The 18,600-nt window shown below is 42.8% G+C and overlaps 2 protein-coding genes and 1 pseudogene across 4 annotated transcripts in view; 2 read left to right on the forward strand and 1 right to left on the reverse strand.

Moving 5' to 3' along the window:
* LOC116070087 (dipeptidase 2) overlaps positions 1-5,228 on the reverse strand; it is a 13,001-nt gene extending 7,773 nt beyond the window's left edge. The window contains exon 1 of the mRNA XM_031341267.1: positions 4,943-5,228. Within this exon, the coding sequence (XP_031197127.1) occupies positions 4,943-5,220 (278 nt within the window). The 5' untranslated portion in view covers positions 5,221-5,228. The remainder of the gene's footprint in view (positions 1-4,942) is intronic.
* Positions 1-18,600, forward strand: part of Dus2 (dihydrouridine synthase 2) — a 67,262-nt gene that overhangs the window by 1,504 nt on the left and 47,158 nt on the right. For both annotated transcript variants that reach the window (XM_031341259.1, XM_031341260.1), the window contains exon 2: positions 1,606-1,720. The gene's annotated coding sequence lies outside the window, so the exon portion shown is untranslated. The remainder of the gene's footprint in view (positions 1-1,605; positions 1,721-18,600) is intronic.
* Positions 10,482-11,136, forward strand: LOC116070089 (annotated as a pseudogene). The gene has a single exon (XR_004110270.1). The product of XR_004110270.1 is annotated as a prefoldin subunit 5 pseudogene (transcript).

The following is an 18,600-nucleotide window of genomic DNA, read 5'->3' on the forward strand; positions in this document are numbered from 1 at the left end:
AAAAAAAAAAAAAAAAAAAAAAAAAAAAAAAAAAGACTAAAAAAGGAAATGGAGCCTGGACATGATAACAAATGTCCCAGAACCTGAAAGGCATAGGTAAGTAGATGTCTCTGAGCTTAAGGCTAGCCTGGTCTATATAATGAGTAGGCCAGATAGAGTTACAAAGTGAGCAGTCTCAAATGAGGAAATATATTTAAATTTAAAAAGGAAATGAGCAAACTCTTCAATAAGGAGACAGAAATCTTGGACTACCCAGGACAGATGTATTTGTGCTTTTGGGACTGTGCATTAGTGCATGCTGTCTGTAATAGTGCTGTGCTAAAAGCAGCCAACTCCTTGCCTGCAGCAGCTTACCAGTAGGTTTCATGGGAGGCCCACTAAAGAACATGCATTCCTTTGGGGCCGGGCTTCAGACCAAGGTGTTCTTTGCCAGAGTCAGACCTGACTCCTTCCCTTCCGCTCCCCAGCTGTCACTTTCCTGACAAAAGGGAAGAGAAACTCTCAGGTTTCCCGGTCTCATCACCATTGTGGGTTTGAGGGTAAATATCACACTTGTTCTGTTCTTAATAAGCCCTGGAAAGTTGAAGGGTATAAAGAAAACAAATAAAGACAGCTTGAAGAGAGAGCTTGGTGCTGAAGATAGTGGCTGCTCTTCCAGAGTACCTGGGTTTGATTCTCAGACAAAATACCCATACACAGAAATAGAATAAAATTCCGGTTTTTGTTTTGTTTTGTTTTCGAGACAGGGTTTCTCTGTGTAGTCCTGGCTGTCCTGGAACTCACTCTGTAGACCAGGCTAGCCTCAAACTCAGAAATCTGCCTGCCTTTGCCTCCCAAGTGTTGGGATTAAAGGTGTGTGCCACCACTGCTGGGCTAGAAAAAAATGAAGGAAGGAAGGAAGGGAAAGAAAGAAGAAAGAGAGGTGATGACTTAAACGTGTTTTCTTCATTGTTCCCTATCATTTTTAAAAGAGATTTATTTATTATATGTAAGTACACTGTAGCTGTCTTCAGATGCACCGGAAGAAGGCATCAGACCCCATTAAGATGGTTGTGGCCAGGCAGTGGTGGCGCATGCCTTTAGTCCCAGCACTTGGGAGGCAGAGACAGGTGGATTTCTGAGTTTCAGGCCAGCCTGTTCTACAGAGTGAGTTCCAGGACAGCCAGGGCTACACAGAGAAACCCTGTCTCAAAAAAAAAAAAAAAAAAAAAAAAAAAAAAAAAAAAAAAAAAAAAGATGGTTGTGAGCCACCATCTGGTTGCTGGGAATTGAACTCACGACCTTCAGAAGAGCAGTCAGTTCTCTTAACTGCTGAGCCCTCTCTCCAGCCCCCTCATTATTTTTTTTTGAGGCAAGGTTTGACTAAACCTGGAGCTCACCACTTCAGCAACCCTGACCAACCAGCAGCCCAGGGATCTTCCTGCCTCCATCCCACCCTTCCCAGTGCAGGGTTAGAGGCTACTGTGCCTGACTTTTTACATGTGTACTAGGGATCCAAACTCAGGTCCACATGCTCACACATTCAGCATCTTACCAAGATAGCTATTTCTTCCGCCTCTGTACAGACTATTACATTTATTTACTTATCTCTTTGTATGTCTCCAGGTGTGGGGGTCCGAGAGAACTGGAAGGACTTGGGTCTCTTCTCTTACCATGCATGTCTCAGGGATCAAGCTCAGAGTGCCCAAGCCAACAGCAAGCACCCTCACCTGCTGAGCTGGTGAGTATTTTGTTTCTAAAGTTTTTTTTTTTTTTAAATTTTTTATGTGTATGAGTTTTAGTTGCACGTTTGTCTGTCTACCATATGAATGCCTGGTGCTCTCAGAGGTCAGCAGAGGGAATTGAATCCTCTGGGGCTGGAGTTATAGATGGTTCTGAGTCACTGGATAGGTACTGAGAATCTAACGCTAATCTTGAAGAACAACAAGTGCTATTGACCTCTGAGCCATCTCTCCAGCCCTGGCCCTATTTTGAAGCAAATCACAGGGGTGGGATCCAGTTCAGTACTTGAGGGCTTACCTAGAATGTGCAAAGCCCTGAGCTTGAACAATACCTCCAGGGGTAAGAAAAAATAAAAAGGTAAAGCAAATCATAGACACATATTCCATTTATATGTAAGCATGTTTTTCTTAGAAGGTTGGGACTCTTTATCTTTTTTTTTTTTTTAAGATTTATTTATAGGCCGGGCGGTGGTGGCGCATGCCTTTAATCCCAGCACTTGGGAGGCAGAGGCAGGCGGATTTCTGAGTTCGAGGCCAGCCTGGTCTACAAAGTGAGTTCCAGGACAGCCAGGGCTATACAGGGAAACCCTGTCTCAAAAAAACAAAACAAAACAACAAAAAAAATTATTTATTTATTATATGTAATTACACTGTAGCTGTCTTCAGACACTCCAGAAGAGAGAATCAGATCTCATTACAGATGGTTGTGAGCCACTATGTGGTTGCTGGGAATTGAACTCAGGACCTTTGGAAGAGCAGTCAATGCTCTTGACCACTAAGCCATTTCTCCAGCCCTGAAGGTTGGGATTCTTAAAAAGTAAATCATTGGGCTGGCAAGACGGCTCAGTGGGTAAGAGCACTGACTGCTCTTCCAAAGGTCCTGAGTTCAAGTACCAGCAACCACATGGTGGCTCACAACCACCCATAATGAGATCTGACGCCCTCGTCTGGCACATCTGAAGACAGCTACAGTGTACTTATGTATAATAATAAATAAATCTTTTTTTAAAAAAAAGTAAATCATTATAAAGGCATTGTTATAAGCTCATAGTATTGGGGGCTGGAGAGATGGCTCAGCAGTTAAGAGCACTGACTGTTCTTCCAGAGGTCAAGAGTTCAATTCTCAGCAACCACATGGTGGCTCATAACCATCTATAATGAGATCTGGTGCCCTCTTCTGGCCTGCAGGCATATACACAAGCAAACCACTTTATTTATTTATTTATTTATTTATTTTTTTGGGGGGTGTTTCTCTGTGTAGCCCTGGCTGTTCAGGAACTCATTTTGTAGACCAGGCTGGCCTCAAACTCAGAAATCCGCCTGCCTCTGCCTCCCAAGTGTTGGGATTAAAGGCGTGCGCCACCACTGCCCAGTGACCACTGTATTTATAATAAATAAATCTTTAAAAAATCAAAGGCTCATAGTACATTTTCTGATGTTTTTTGTATGTATGTGTCTATATATGTGTATGCAGATATGGCTGTACATGTGCTATGAGATGAACGTGGAGGTCAGAGGACATCCTGTAGGCATTAGTTCTCTTCTCTACCACGTGTGATTTTGGGATCAAACTCAGGCTTGGTGGCACGTACCTTTACCTGCTAAGCAGTCTCCCCTTCCTAAAAATATGTATATATATATATATATATATATATATATATATTTTTTTTTTTTTTTTTTTTTTTTTTTTTTTTTTGAGACAGAGTCTCACTCTGCAGCCAGGCTGGCATAGAAGTTACTACACAAACCCCTCTCAAACCCATTTTGTTTACCTTGCCTCAGCCTCCCAAGTGCTGAGACTACAGGTGTGTGTCACTATACCAGGTGTCACAAAGCATCTTTATTATCCTAAACTGTCATGTTCTAATCTCCACGACTGCCCCCTTTTCTAGAACTATTTGGATTTTAGTGTAAAAACTGATGTACGATGCGGTTGTGGTTTAGTTTGCAGTTCTGAAAAGAATTGATTCTTTGCAATTGACTTGTTGAAAAAAATTACTAGTTTTCCCCTTAGCATTTTCCATGGTTTTGAGTTTACTGGTGATGTACTACGGCATCTGATATGTTCCTCAGTTCCTGTTTCTCCTATAAACTGGCAAATTGGGAAAGCTTTTATTTACTTGTTTACTTAGAAGTGTTAAGTTCTGTGTTACCCATCCTGTCCTTACTTTGTAGCTTACGCAAGCCTCCTTCTTCAGCCCTGTGACTAGCTAGGGCTACCTATATGCATGAACCAATGTGGCCAGTTACAGGAAGGGGTTTTTGTTTTGAGACAGAGTCTAACTATATATCCCTGGCTATCCTTGAACTCACAGAAACCTGTCTGCTTCTGCCTCTCAAGTCCTGGAATTAAAAGTATGTGCACTATGCCCAGACTATAGGAAGCTCTTAAAACGCTACTTCCAGTCCTCCACTTTAAAAGCTTTTGTTGAGCTGGCATGGGTGTTTAAATCTCTCATTCTCAAAAATAGGATTCAGAAAGAAGGTGCACCTAAGGGTTCTTTATAGGCACATGACTTTAGAAACTTCAGAGTTTCTCTGTAAGGGAATTTACTTTAGGGGAACAGGAAGGTTTGACTTGGTCTTTGGCTTCAAGTCAAAGATTGTTTCAGAAAATCATTCTGTTGGGCAGAAGAGACCTCCCTGGTCCCCAGTGCCAGAATGAGCTGAAATGAAAGGAACATGGAAGGCTTGGGGATGGGGTTGGGGATGGGTTTGCTGGTCTTTGTCCACAACGTCCTTGCTCCAGCTAGCGCGTTTCCCCAGGGCTCTTTAGTCTGTCTCCTGAGACCTTAGGCAGGAATCTCCTTGATTAACTACTGCTCGTTTCTTTTAGTTTTAGGAAGTCCAGCCACTCCTGACTTGAGTCGGGTGGCTGCAGGCATGATTCAGAGCAGAGTCTACTCATAGAGACAGCTGCGGTCTGGTCCTTCAGTATCCTCTCTCTGCACTTGTCTCTTCAACTCAGAGCAGACCGCTGCTCTCTGCTGAGCAAGAAGAGACTCTAGAGGACTGAGAGGAGCACGGGATGTTCAGTGCAGCTTCACTCTGAGGCTAGTTGGCATGCAGGTGGGTTCTTGACTGCAGAGAGTGCAGGCAGAGCAGCTGTGGTTCTGTCTACATTGGCGTCCAGTGGAGGGCACTGCTGAAGAGGGCTCAGCCTTCCGTGGCAGCTACCAGCCTTTCTTCTCTTCCAGGGTGCTCATCTTCTGTGGGGCTACCCTTTGCCACCATGCTTCAATTTCAGGCGAGGAATTTTTGCACTGGGACACCCTAGATCTTGATCTGACTCTTCCTGAACCCGTTGTCTCTTGGGAGCCCGCCTGGGCGCTGGCTTCTCTTCTTCAGCCTTTGCAGGTGCGGGAAGCGGAGCATCCCCATAGACACGGTAGCCTCCAACAAGGCAGTATGTCTCTCCATGCCAGGCCATCTGGGCATGCGCATGCCCTTTGTAGAGGACGTGGTAGTATCCAGGGGAAGAAGGGGCTGTGGGAGCCATGGGCGCTGCAGGGAAAACCAGAACTGGTCAGTCACTTCTGCTTTCTCCTCTGTGCTACAGAGCCCTTCCTCACCCCTTCCTGTTTCTGGCCAAGGCTCACCTCTCTGCTTGGCATGCCAGAAGCAGCCTTGCCCTGTCACTGCTCTGGGTCCCCCTGAAGGGCTGCCTCTGTAAAAGCGCTTGGCTTCTGGGGAGCCAGTGGGAGTCGTGGGAGGCCAGCATGTGTGGCCCACATTCATAAGAATGGCAGAACCTCGAGCTAGCTGCAGTAGAGACCCCTCATTTTCTCCTCCCACAAATGAGAAGGGTTTCTAAAGGTCTGCCATTCCTTGCTTTAATGAGTATGTTTAGAAAAGCAGTGTAAGAGAAATTTGTTAAGAATTTTTCCGACCCTGGTTGGCAAATCCTCTTAGGACTTCATTACAACTTCCTACTTCGGGCAGGAGAAATGGTGCAGCGGTTACGAGCACTGACTGCTCTTCCAGAGGTCTTGAGTTCAATTCCCAGCAACCACATGGTGGCTCACAACCATCTATAATGGGATACGATGCCCTCTTCTGGTTGTGTCTGAAGACAGCTACAATGTACTCATATAAAGAAAATAAATAAATATTAAGAAGAAAAGGCAAAGCAAGACAAACACACACAAAGAGAATTTCCTGTTTCAACCACACTTGACTCTAGCCTGATTTTTAGCTAGATCTTGAATATTTTTTTTTTGAGACATTGTCCTAATGAAGTAAAGGCCATTGCTACAAGTAGCCTCATAACAACACTCTCTCCCCCTCTCCCTCTCCCTTCCCTTCCCCTCCCCCTTCTCTTTTGTGGGGCTACCCTTTGCTATCATGCTTCAATTTCAGCGTGTGTGCGTGTGTGTGTGTGCGCGTGTGTGTGTGTGTGTGTGTGTGTGTGTGTGTGTGTGTGTGCGCGCGCGCGCGCGCGCGCGCGCAGGCTCACAGGCCAGAGGAGTGTGTCCAGTGTTCTTTCCTGTCACTTTTCTTCATGTCTTTGAGGCAGAGCATTTCCTTGAACCTGGGACTTGCTCCTTCATGCCATGCTAGGAATCAGCAAGGCCCAGAAGTTGTCTTTTTTTATACCCAACACACCTTGCATTACAGGTATTCATGAGACCATACCCCAGCTTGTTACCTGTGATCCAAACTCAGGACCTCACAAATGTACAAGCATTCTTTTTTTTTAATTAATTAATTAATTTATTTATTTTGGTTTTTGGAGACAGGGTTTCTCTGTGTAGTCCTGGCTATCCTGGAACTCACTCTGTAGACCAGGCTGGCCTCGAACTCAGAAATCCACCTGCTTCTGCCTCCCAAGTGCTGGGATTAAAGGTGTGCGCCACCATTGCCCGGCCAATCTTTAACTTTTTAAAGGTTTATTTATTTGTAGGAGTATTTGGCTTACATGTGTGTCTGTGCATTCTGTGTGTGTGCCTGGTGCACAGTTAGGTCAGAATAAGGGATTGGATTCCCTGAAGTGGAGTTATGGATTGTTAGAAACTGCCGTGTGGGAGCTGAGAATTGAACCTGAGGGGTTTGCAGGAGCCATGTGGCCCTAAGCACAGAGCCAAGAGTTCCAAGACACTTGGTTTTATTCTGAGTATAATCAAGAATCTGGGGGCTGGAGAGCTGTCTCAGAGGTTAAGAGTCTGTCACCTTGCAGAGAACATGAGGGCTCTCCTAGCTCTCCCATAATGGCTCACAGCCACCTACAAAAATGCTTCTAGGACATCTTGCTTCCCTGGGCTCCTAGATTATGTGGTGCACATGAACTCATGCAAGAAGTAAATCTGTCTGTCTATCTATCTATCTATCTATCTATCTATCTATCTATCTATCATGTATCCATTTGCTTATCATTATCTAAATGTATGGGTATTTTGCCTGCATATATGTCTGTGGGTTCCTGATGACTGAGAAGGTTAGAAAAAGGACTAATTCACAGACTGTTGGGAGGGCCATGTCGGTTCTTGTAACTGAACCCAGGTCCTTGGGGAGACAACTTTTAACTGCTGAACCATCTTTATAGCTCTGGTAATAATTATTTTAAATAGATTTATTTTATTTCATTTTTAAGTGTGTGTGTGTGACTGTGTGCCTGTGTGACTGTGTGCGTAGGTGCCCGTGTATCTGTGTGACTGTGTGTGTGTGTGATTGTGTGTCTGTGTGACTGTGTGTGTGTGTGCCTGTGTGCCTGTGTGTGTGTGACTGTGTGCCTGTGTGCCTATGTGACTGTGTGCATAGGTGCCCGTGTGTCTGTGTGACTGTGTGTCTGTGTGACTGTGTGCATGGGTGCCCGTGAGTACAATGACTGCAGAGGCCAGAGGCATCACCGTCTCAGGAACTGGAGTTTCATGCTGTTGTGAGCTGTCTACCCTGGATGTTGGGAACTACATTTAGGTCCTCTGTAAGAGTGGTACTGTTGAGGTGTAGGTCATGCCAGTCAGGAGAACAGATAGGGTATCTGTTTGCCTTCCTATGCCCTCCATTCTGTTCCCAAATGTCCAATCTGCTGCCGACCCTTCCTGCCACCATGCCTCTTACTCCCCTGCTCCTGTACTTCTGCCTCCACCTCAAGTGGATATCTGCTACCCAGGTGTAGGGCAGGCTAGTCAGAAGAACAGGTAAGAGGCCTATCTGCCCTTGGAACCCTCCCCCATCCCAAAGACCCAACCTACTGCTACCCCTTCCTGCCCCCACTTCCATGCAGCACCCCAACTCCAGTGAATGACTGCTGCTCAGGTGCAGGCCACCCCACTCAGAACAGTTGGCAGGCCACACCAGTTAGGCCACTCCGGCCCCCAACTCAGGCAGAGACTTCCTGCTGGAGCAGAAACTACACCAAAGACTATGTATGCTACAATTGCAGATAGGTGGGCCACCCAGGGATCTCCTCCACTCTCTCAGTGCTCCTCCCCCACTGTCCCAATTCCCACTTCCCTTCTCATCATTATGTCCCACCCCACGCCCAACCTCTGGTTTGGGCAGAGACACCCTAATGGACCAAAGGCCATACCAGTCACCAGAAGTCCAGCCTCCAACTCATACAGAGATTCCCTGCTGGACTAAAGGTCATGCTGGCTGCCAGGAATCCAAGCCACAAAGATCAGAAGACCAAAGAGGAAACAGAAAACAAGGAACAAAACACCCAACCAACAAAGACAAACTCAGAATTTGGCACCTAGATCTATAATCACTCCAAACCCAAATGCCTAGACACCAGTGTAAGAGCAAAATCAACAACAGCCAGGGCAATATGTCACCACCAGAGCCCAGCTATCCCTACTACAGCAACCCCTGAGTATTCCAACACAGCTGAAGCACAAGAAAATCAACTTAAAACAAATCATCTTTATGAAGATGATTGGGGTCTTTGTTTGTTTTTTGTTTTGTTTTTTTTTTTTTTTTGTTGTTCTGTTTTTTTGAGACAGAATTTCTCTGTATAGCCTTGGCTGTCCTGGAATTCACTCTGTAGACTCAGAAATCCGCCTGCCTCTGCCTCCCAAGTGTTGGGATTAAAGGCATGCACCACCACTGCCCAGCGATTGAGGTCTTTAAAGAGGACATGAATAAATCCCTTAAAGAAATCCAGGAAAACAGAAACAAACAATTGGAGGAAATGAATAAATCTTAAAGAAAACCAAGAAGAAACAAACAGTTGAAGGAAAGAAATAAAACTGTTCAAGACCTGAAAATGGAAGCAGAAGCAATTAAGAAAACACAAATTGAGGGAATCCTGGAGTTGGAAAATCTAGGTAAGTGAACATGAACTAGAGATGCAAGCATCATGAATAGAATGCAAGTGATGCAAGAGAGAATCTCAGGCATTGAAGATACAATAGAAGAATTAGATACATCTTTCAAAGAAAATGTTAAATCTAAAATAATCCCTGACACAAAACATCCAGGCAATCTGGAACAGTATGAAAAGACCAAACCTATGGATAATAGGAATAGAAGAAGAAAAATCCCAGCTCAAAGGCACAAAATATTTTTAACAAAATCATAAAAGAAAAATTTCCCTAAGCTAAAGGAGGACATGTCTATAAAGGTACAGGAAGCTTACAGAACACCAAATAAATGGACCAGAAAAGAAAGTCCCCACCACAATATAGTCAAAGCACTAAACATACAAAACAAAAAAAGAATATTAAAAACTGTAAGGGAAGATGCCAGTCGGTGGTGGTGCACGCCTTTAATCCCAGCACTTGGGAGGCAGAGGCAGGTGGATTTCTGAGTTCCAGGCCAGCCTGGTCTACAGAGTGAGTTCCAGGATAGCCAGGGCTACACAGAGAAACCCTGTCTTGAAAAACAAAAAACAAATACAAAAAACAACAAAAAAAACAAAACAAAAAAACAAAACAAAACAAAAACTGTAAGGGAAGAAGGCAAAATCACATATATAGGTAGACCTACTAGAATCTCACCTGGCTTTTCAACAGAGACTGTGAATGCCAGAAAGGTCTGGACAGATGTCCCGTAGACTCTGAGAGACCAGAGACTAGTCTACCAGCCTACACTACTCTGCCCAGCAGCACTTTCAGTCTCCATAGATGGAGAAAACAAGATAGTCCATGACAAAGTCCCACTTAAATAACATCTACCCACAAATCCACCCCACAGAAGGTACTAGAAGGAAAATTCCAACACAAGGAAGTTAACCATACCCATGTAAACATAGGAAATATATATTACACCAAGAAAACCGAAAGAGAAGTGTGCAGTCAAACACACACACACACACACACACACACACACACACACACACACACACCACCACCACCACCACCAAAATAACAGGAGCTAACAATCATTGGTTATTAATATCTATCAATGGCCCAACTCCCCAATAAAAAGATACAGATTGGATAGGAAAACATGACCAATCCCTCTGTTGCATTCAAGAAAAAACTTATCAAAGATAGACATTACATCAGAGTGAAGGATTGAAAAAAGATTTTTCCCAAGCAAATAGATTAAAAAAGAAAGCTGGTCTAACTATTCTAATATCTAACAAATAGGCTTCAAACCAAAGTTAGTCAAAAGAGGTGGGGAAGGACACTTCCTACTCATTGAAAAAATACACCAAGATGATGTTGCAGCCAGGCGGTGGTGGCACACTCCTTTAATCCCAGCACTTGGGAGGCAGAGGCAGGCGGATTTCTGAGTTGGAGGCCAGCCTAGTCTACAGAGTGAGTTCCAGGATAGCCAGGGCTATACAGAGAAACCCTTTCTCAAAAAACCAAAAAAAAAAAGCTCCTTCCCAACATGGCGCAGTCGATTAACATCATGGAGCTGAATCTGCCACAACTGGAAATGCTCAAGAACCAGCTGGACCAGGAAGTGGAGTTTTTGTCCATGTCCATTGCTCAGCTCAAGGTGGTACAGACCAAGTATGTGGAAGCCAAGGACTGTCTGAATGTGCTGAACAAGAGCAACGAGGGAAAAGAATTACTGGTCCCACTGACGAGTTCTATGTATGTTCCGGAGAAGCTACATGATGTGGAGCATGTGCTTATCGATGTGGGAACCGGCTACTATGTGGAGAAGACAGCTGAGGATGCCAAGGACTTCTTCAAAAGGAAAATAGACTTTCTTACCAAACAGATGGAGAAAATCCAGCCAGCACTGCAGGAGAAGCATGCCATGAAACAGGCTGTCATGGAAATGATGAGCCAGAAGATTCAGCAGCTCACAGCCCTGGGGGCAACACAAGCTACTGCCAAGGCATGAGAACTGTGTTGCAGCAATGAAGTAAAGAGGGTCCATTTTTCAAGGGGCCTGGGACTGTTTCCGGCAATGGCCTCCTGGGAAAGTGGGCTGGGAAAGTGTCTGGGAAGAGAGGGTCTTGTGTTTAATGTTAATAAATGTGCCAGCTGTGCAAAAAAAAAAAAAAAAAAAAGATGATGTTGCAGTTTGATGATGTTGAGGCAGGGTTTCAAGAAGTAGCCTTGGCTGTCCTGGAATTTGCTCTGTAGACCAGGCTGATCTCAAGCTGATAGAGATTCACCTGCCTTTCCTCCTGAGTGCTGGGATTAAAGGTGTGCACCACTGCTGCTCAACTTTCCTTTTCTTCCTTCCTTCCTTTCTTCCTCTTTTTCTTTCTTTCTTCCTTCCTTTTTTCTTTCTTTTCTTTGTTTCTTTTTCTCTTTCTTTTCTTACTTACTTTAGAGACACAGTAAGTTTTGTGTAGCCCTGCCTATCCTCTGTAGACCAGGCTGGCCTTGAACTCACAGAGATTTGCCTGCCTCTGCTGGGATTAGTGGCATGTGTTACCATGCCTAGCTGATGCTTCAGGTCTTTTTTCTTTTTCTTTTTTCTTTTTTTCTTTTCTTTTTCTTTTTTTTCCGTGACAGGGTTTCTCTGTGTAGCCCTGACTGTCCTGGAACTCACTCTGTAGACCAGGCTGGCCTCCAACTCAAGAAATCCGCCTGCCTCTGCCTCCCAAGTGCTGGGATTAAAGGCCTGCGCCACCACTGCCCAGATTCTTAACCTTATACATTGATAGTAGGAGGCTTCAATACTCAACTTTTACGAATGAACAGATCATCCAGACAAAAACTAAACAGAGAAATATTGGAGCTAACACGCCTTATGAACCAAATGGACCTAACAGATATCTACAGAACATTTCACCTGATCACAAAATAATATACCTTCTTTTCAGCACCTCATGGAACTTTCTCCAAAATTAACCATATATTCAGTCACAAAAGAGACTCAACAGATACAAGAAAATTGAAATAACCCCCAGTATTCTATCTCCTGGGGTAACTTTTTCTTCACGTTATGTGAAAGTATATCTCTGTACATTCAATTGTTAATTCTGTACCTGCTGAGAAGAAAGTGCTGGCAGGATCTTGGTATTGCCATTTTTTTTTGTCCATGACCAGCTCTTCTATATTGTAAATATTAGTCTTTCCTCACTATCCTAGAGACAATCTACGATTATATCTGATTGGCTGTATTAAAGAACTGATAGCCAATAGCTGGGTGGGAAGTGGAGTGCAGAACTTGAAAGGGGGGAGGGGAAAATACTGGAAGAAGAAATGAGGCAGGTGAGATTTGCCATCGAGGACATAGAGATGAACAGATGGACCAGAGCAGATCAGAGAGGTAGAGCTAGCCACATGGTAGGATGTAGTGCCAGGATTATTCAGGTTAAGCTAGACAGCTGGTTGGAAGACTGCCCTAGGCAAAAGACTTAAGGAAATATTAAAAAGCTTCTGTGCTATTATTTACACTACTGGCAGGTCTGAAAGTCCTACTGTACCTATCAGACTAACACAGACTAAAGCTGGATTTCAACCACAGAAACAACAGAAAGCCTACAAACTCATGGAAACTGAACAACTCTCTACTGAATGACTACTGGGTTAAGGCAAAAATAAAGAAATTAAAGGCTTCTTAGAATTGAATGGAAATGGGTGCACAACATACCCAAACTTATGGGACACAATGAAAGCAGTGCTAAGAGTTCATACCACTAAGTCCCTTCATTAAGAATCTAGAGAGAGGGCTGGAGAGATGGTACAGCAGATAAGAGCACACCACCATCCGTAACGAGATCTGACTCCTTCTTCAGGAGTGTCTGAGGACAGCTACAGTGTAGTTACATATAATAAATAAATAAATCTTTAAAAAAAAAAAAAGAAACTAGAGAGATCTCATTCCAGCAACTTAACAGTACACCTGAAAGCTCTAGAACAAAAAGAAGCAAACACACCCAAGAGAAATAGGAGGGGAAATAACCAAACTTGGGGCTGAAATCAATCAGTTATAAACAAGAAGAGTAATACAAAGAATCAGTGAAACAAAGAGTTGGTTCTTGAGAAAGTCAACAAGCTAGACAAACACTTATCCAAACTGGCTACAAGACAGAATATCCAAATTAACAAAATCAGAAACTAAAAGGGTAACATAACTGACACTGAAGAAATCCATAGAATCATTAGGTCACACTTAAAAGCATGTACTCCACAAAATTGGAAAATCAAAAAGAAATGGACAATTATCTTAGTAGATAACATTTATCAAGTTTAGATAAACAATTTAAAAATAGACTTATAGTCCTTAAGGAAATAGAAGCGGTCATTAAAAGTCTCCCAACCAAAAAAGCCCAGGGCCAGTCAGTTTTAGCTCAGCATTCTACCAGACTTTCAAAGAACAGCTGATACCAATACTGTTCAAAGTATTGCACAAGATAGAAACTGAAGGAACATTGTCAAATTCATTTTATGAGGCCAAAGGCACCTTGATATCCAAACCACACGAAGATTCAACGAAGAGAAGCACAGACCAATTTCCCTCATGCAAAAAATTCAATAAAATACTTGCAAACTGAATCCAAGAACACATCAAAATAATCATCCACCATGGTCAGGTAAGCTTCTTCCCAGAGATGCAGGGGTGGTGCAACATACAAAACCTGTCAATGTAATCCACCATATAAATAAACGGAAAGAAAAACAAACAGCATCATCTCATTAGATGCTGAAAAAGCCTTTGACGAAATCCAAATAAAGATCATGGAGAGATCAGGGATGCAATGGACAAAATCAAACATAATAAAGACAATACATTACAAACCAATAGCCAACATCAAATTAAATGGAGAGAAGCTCAAAGCAGTTTTACTAAAATCAGGAACAAGACAAGGTTCAGGGACCCTTTCTCCCTATCTATTCAATATAGCACTTGATGTTGTAGCTAGAGCAATAAAACAACTAGAGGAGATCAAGGGGATGCAGGCTGGAAAGGAAGTCAAAGTATCCCTATTCACAGGTGATAGGATACATTAGCAACCCCATACATCCTACCAGCGAACTCCTACAGCTGATAAACGCCTTCAGCAAAACCTTCAGCAAAATGGCTAAATTCAAGATTAACTTTAAAAAATATATCAATAGTGCTCCTATATACAAACGACAATCAGGCTGAGAGAGAAATCAGGGAAACAACACTTTTTACAATAGCCACAAGTAATATAAAATATCTTGGGATAATTCTAACTACAAGTGAAATACCTGTGTAACAAGAACTTCAAATCTTTGAAGAAGATAGCAGAAGATAGAAAAATCTCCCAAGCTCGTGGATTGGTCAGATTAACTTGGTAAAAATGGCAATCCTACCAAAAACAATCTACAGATTCAACACAATTACCATCAAGATTCCAGTACAATTCTTTACTGACCTTGAAATAGTACTCAACTTCATATGGAAAAACAACAAAAACCACAGAATCACTAAAACAATCCTATACAAAAAAAAAAAAAAGCCCTTCTGGAGTTATCACCATTTGTGGTTTCAAGGTTAAAAGCTATAGTATTAAAAACTTCTGGGCTGGTGAGATGGCTCAGTGGGGAAGAGCACCGACTGCTCTTCAGAAGGTCATGAGTTCAAATCCCAGCAACCACATGGTGGCTCACAACCACCCATAATGAGATCTGACGCCCTCGTCTGGTGCTGTCTGAAGACAGCTACTGTGTACTTACATATAATAAATAAATAAACCTTTAAAAACTTCATGGTATTGGCATAAAAACATACAGGTTGATCAATGGGATCAAATCAAAGACCTGGATATGTGTGTGTGTGTGTGTGTGTGTGTATCTTTCCACTCGCCTATGGATACCTGATTTTTTAAAATTAAGAAGCCAGAAATATACAATGAAAAATGGAAAGCATCTTCAACAAATTGTCTAACTGAATGTTCCATGTAGAAGAATGCAAATAGAGCCATAACTATTGCCCTGCACAAAATGCAAGTATAAAATGGATCAAAGACCTCAACATAAAACCAGTTACACCAGACCTAATAGAAGTGGGGAATAGCCAGGTAGTGGTGGCGCACACCTTTAATCCCAGCATTTGGGAGGGAGAGGCAGGAGGATTTCTGAGTTCGAGGCCAGCCTGGTCTACACAGTGAGTTCCAGGACAGCCAGGACTACACAGGGAAACCCTGTCTCAAAAAACCAAAACAAAAAAATGAAGTGGGGAATAGCCGTGAACTTATAGGCCCAGGGGACAATTTCCTGAACAGAACACCAATAGTGCAAACACTAAGGATGACAATAAATGGGACTTCATGAAACCGAAAAGCTTCTGTAAAGAAAAGGATACTGTCAGAAGGACAACACAGAAGCCTACAGACAACATAGAATGGGAAAATATTTTCATCAATACCACATCTGACAAAGGGCTTTTATCCAAAATATATAAAGAACTCAAGAAACTAGACATCAACAAACAAAATAATCCAATTTAAAAAACGGTACAGATCTAAACAGAGAATTCTCAACAGAGGAGTCTCAAAAGGCTAAGAAACACTTTAAAAATGTTCAACATCCTTAGCCATCATGGAAGTGCAAATCAAAACCACTTGAGATTCCATCTTATACTGGATAGAATGGCTAAGACCAAAACTACAATAAATAAATAAATAAATAAATAAATAAATAAATAAATAAATAAATAAAATAAAGATCTTCATCATGTGTTGAGGGTGTGAAGCAAGGGGAACACACCTGATGAAAATGCAAACTTGTAGGCCCTTGGCCCTGTGAAGGTTCTATGCCCCAGTGTCTGGGAATGCCAGGGCCAGGAAGTAGGAGAGGGTGGGTTGGTAAGCAGGGGGAGAGGGGAGGGAACAGGTTTTTTTCCCCCCAGAGGAGAAACCTGGAAAGGAGGTATCATTTGAAATGTAAATAAAGAAAATATCTAATAAAAAAGAGAAAGAAAGGAAGAGGAATAAAGAAGAAAATGCAAACTTGTATAGCCACTTTGGAAATTAATATGGCCAGTTTCTATGACAATTGGGAAACAATTTACCTCAAAACTCAGCTATCCTACTCATGGGCATATCCCAAAGGACACTCTATCCTACCAAAAGAACATTTTCTCAACTATTCATAGCAGTTTTATTCACAAAAGCCAGAAACTGGAACAACCCAGATGTCTGTCAACCAAAGAAAGGATAAAGAAAATGTGATACATTTACAGAACATGGTATTACTTAGATGTTAAAAAATGACACCACGAAGTTTGCAGGCAAATGGGTGGAATTAGAAAAAATAATCCTGAGTGAGATAACCCAGACCCAGAAAGGCAAACATGGTGTGTACTCATACATGGGTATTAGGTATTCAGTAGTAAATGATAATCATCACAGATCTAGGGAGTCTAAGTTATAAGAAGGGCTCAAGTGGGGATGCGTGGAAGGGGAAGGAGAAGAGGTTTCACTGGTAGACTGTGGGTGGGTGGGGATGGGAACAGGAAGGATCAAGTCAGGGAAGCGATGGAGGGAGAGAGTATTGGGGGAGATGGCTGGAATTAGGGGTGGGCGTTACGGGATGAGGTAGAAACCTAGTGCAATAGAAACTTCTTGGTGAAGACTCCTAGTAATGGGGGATACAGAGTCTGAACTGTCCATCTCCTGTAACCAGGCAAGGCCTCCAGTGGAGGGACTGGGACACCACCAGAGTCTCAAAACCTTCATCCTGCCTGCAAGATATGCTGGGGTAAGGGTGGTACAGAACATGTGTGAGTGGCCAACCAATGACTGGTCTTACTTGAGACCCGCATCACAAGAGAGAGCCTAGGCTTGACACTGCTTGGAAAGCCTGGATAGCCCAGAGACTTGGGCTAAAAAAATCAATTAAATGATTCCTAATAATATTCTGCTACACTTGTAGACAGTAGTCTGGCATTACTATCATCTGAGAGGCTTCATCTACTAATTGATAGCATCAGATAAGCAGATATTGGGACCCATAGCCAAACATTACATAGAGTTCAGGGAATTCCTCAGAAGAGGGGTCCTGGGTTGTGGGAGTCAAAGGGGTCAAGGACACCACAAGAAAATGTCTCACAGAATGAATTAACCAGGGCTCAGAGAGACTCACAGAGACTGAAGTGACAATCAGGAAGTCTGCATATGTTATAGCTGTGTGACTTGGTGTTCTTGTAAAACTCCTAAGAATGGGAGCAAGGGCTGTCTTCCTGCTTTGGGGACCTTTTTCCTCCTACTAGGTTACCTCATCCAGCCTTGATTATGAGGATATGTGCCTAGTCTGACTATAACTTGTTATGCCTAGTTGATTTTCCCAGGAGGCCTGTTCTTTCCTGAAGGGAAATGGAGGAGGAGTGGATCTGTGGGAGAGGGAAGATGGTGGGAGTGGGGTGGGGAGATGGGAGGAGAGGAGTAAGGGGAAACTGTGGTCAGGATATATGAGATAAGAATAAATAAATGAGGGCTGGAGAGATGGCTCAGTGGTTAAGAGCACTGCCTGCTTTTCCTAGAGGTCCTGAGTTCAAATCCCAACAACCACATGGTGGCTCACAACCATATAATGAGATCTGATACCCTCTTCTAGTGTGTCTGAAGACAGCTACAGTGTACTTACATATAATAAATAAATCTTTTTTTAAAGGTTTGTTTGTTTATTTATTTATTTTATTTATTTATTTATTTATTTATTTATTTTATTATGTAAGTACACTGTAGCTGTCTTCAGACGCACCAGAAGAGGGCATCAGATTTCATTACGGGTGATTGTGAGCCACCATGTGGTTGCTGGGATTTGAACTCATGACCTTCCGAAGAGCAGTCGGTGCTCTCCCCCGCTGAGCCATCTCACCAGTCCAATAAATAAATCTTAAAAAAATAAATTAAAAAAGAATAAATGAATGAATAAATAAATAAATAAAACTTAAAAAGGGAGTGGTACTTGCACTTTTTAACCACTGAGCCACAATGGTGACAGCTCCTAAACAGTAAATCTTAAAAAAAAAGAAAGAAAGAAAGAAAGAAAGTTCTGCAGGGCAGTGGTGGCACATGCCTTTAATCCCAGCACTTGGGAGACAGAGGCAGGTGGATTTCTGAGTTTGAGGCCAACTGGGTCTATAGAGTGAATTCCAGGACTACCAGGGCCACACAGAGAAACCCTGTCCCAAAAAAAATCCAAAAACAACAACAACAACAACAAAAAGTTTTGGTGAGCACCTCTAATTTCAGCCCCTAGAAGGTAGAGGTAGGAGGATCGCTACAAGTTGGGGCCATGCCTTACCTACATGTAGAGTTGTAGGCCAGGTGAGCTGCGTATAGAGATTGTCTCAAAGAAAAACAAAAAAATAAGAGTTTGAAGGTGCCAGGCATGGTGGTGCATACCTTTAATCTCAACACTCAGGAGGCAGAAGCAGGCTGATTTCTGAGTTCAAGGCCAGCCTGGTCTACATTGTGAGTTTCAGGATATCTAGAGCTACACAGTGAGACAAAAAGGAGGGTGAGTGGAATTACTTAATAGCCCAAAGGGAAAGCTAAGTTGATAAGGATTAGGAGCTTTCTAAATTAAGAGATGACATGTTA

The sequence above is a fragment of the Mastomys coucha genome, unplaced genomic scaffold (genome assembly GCF_008632895.1).
Source record: "Mastomys coucha isolate ucsf_1 unplaced genomic scaffold, UCSF_Mcou_1 pScaffold22, whole genome shotgun sequence".
NCBI lineage: Eukaryota > Metazoa > Chordata > Mammalia > Rodentia > Muridae > Mastomys > Mastomys coucha.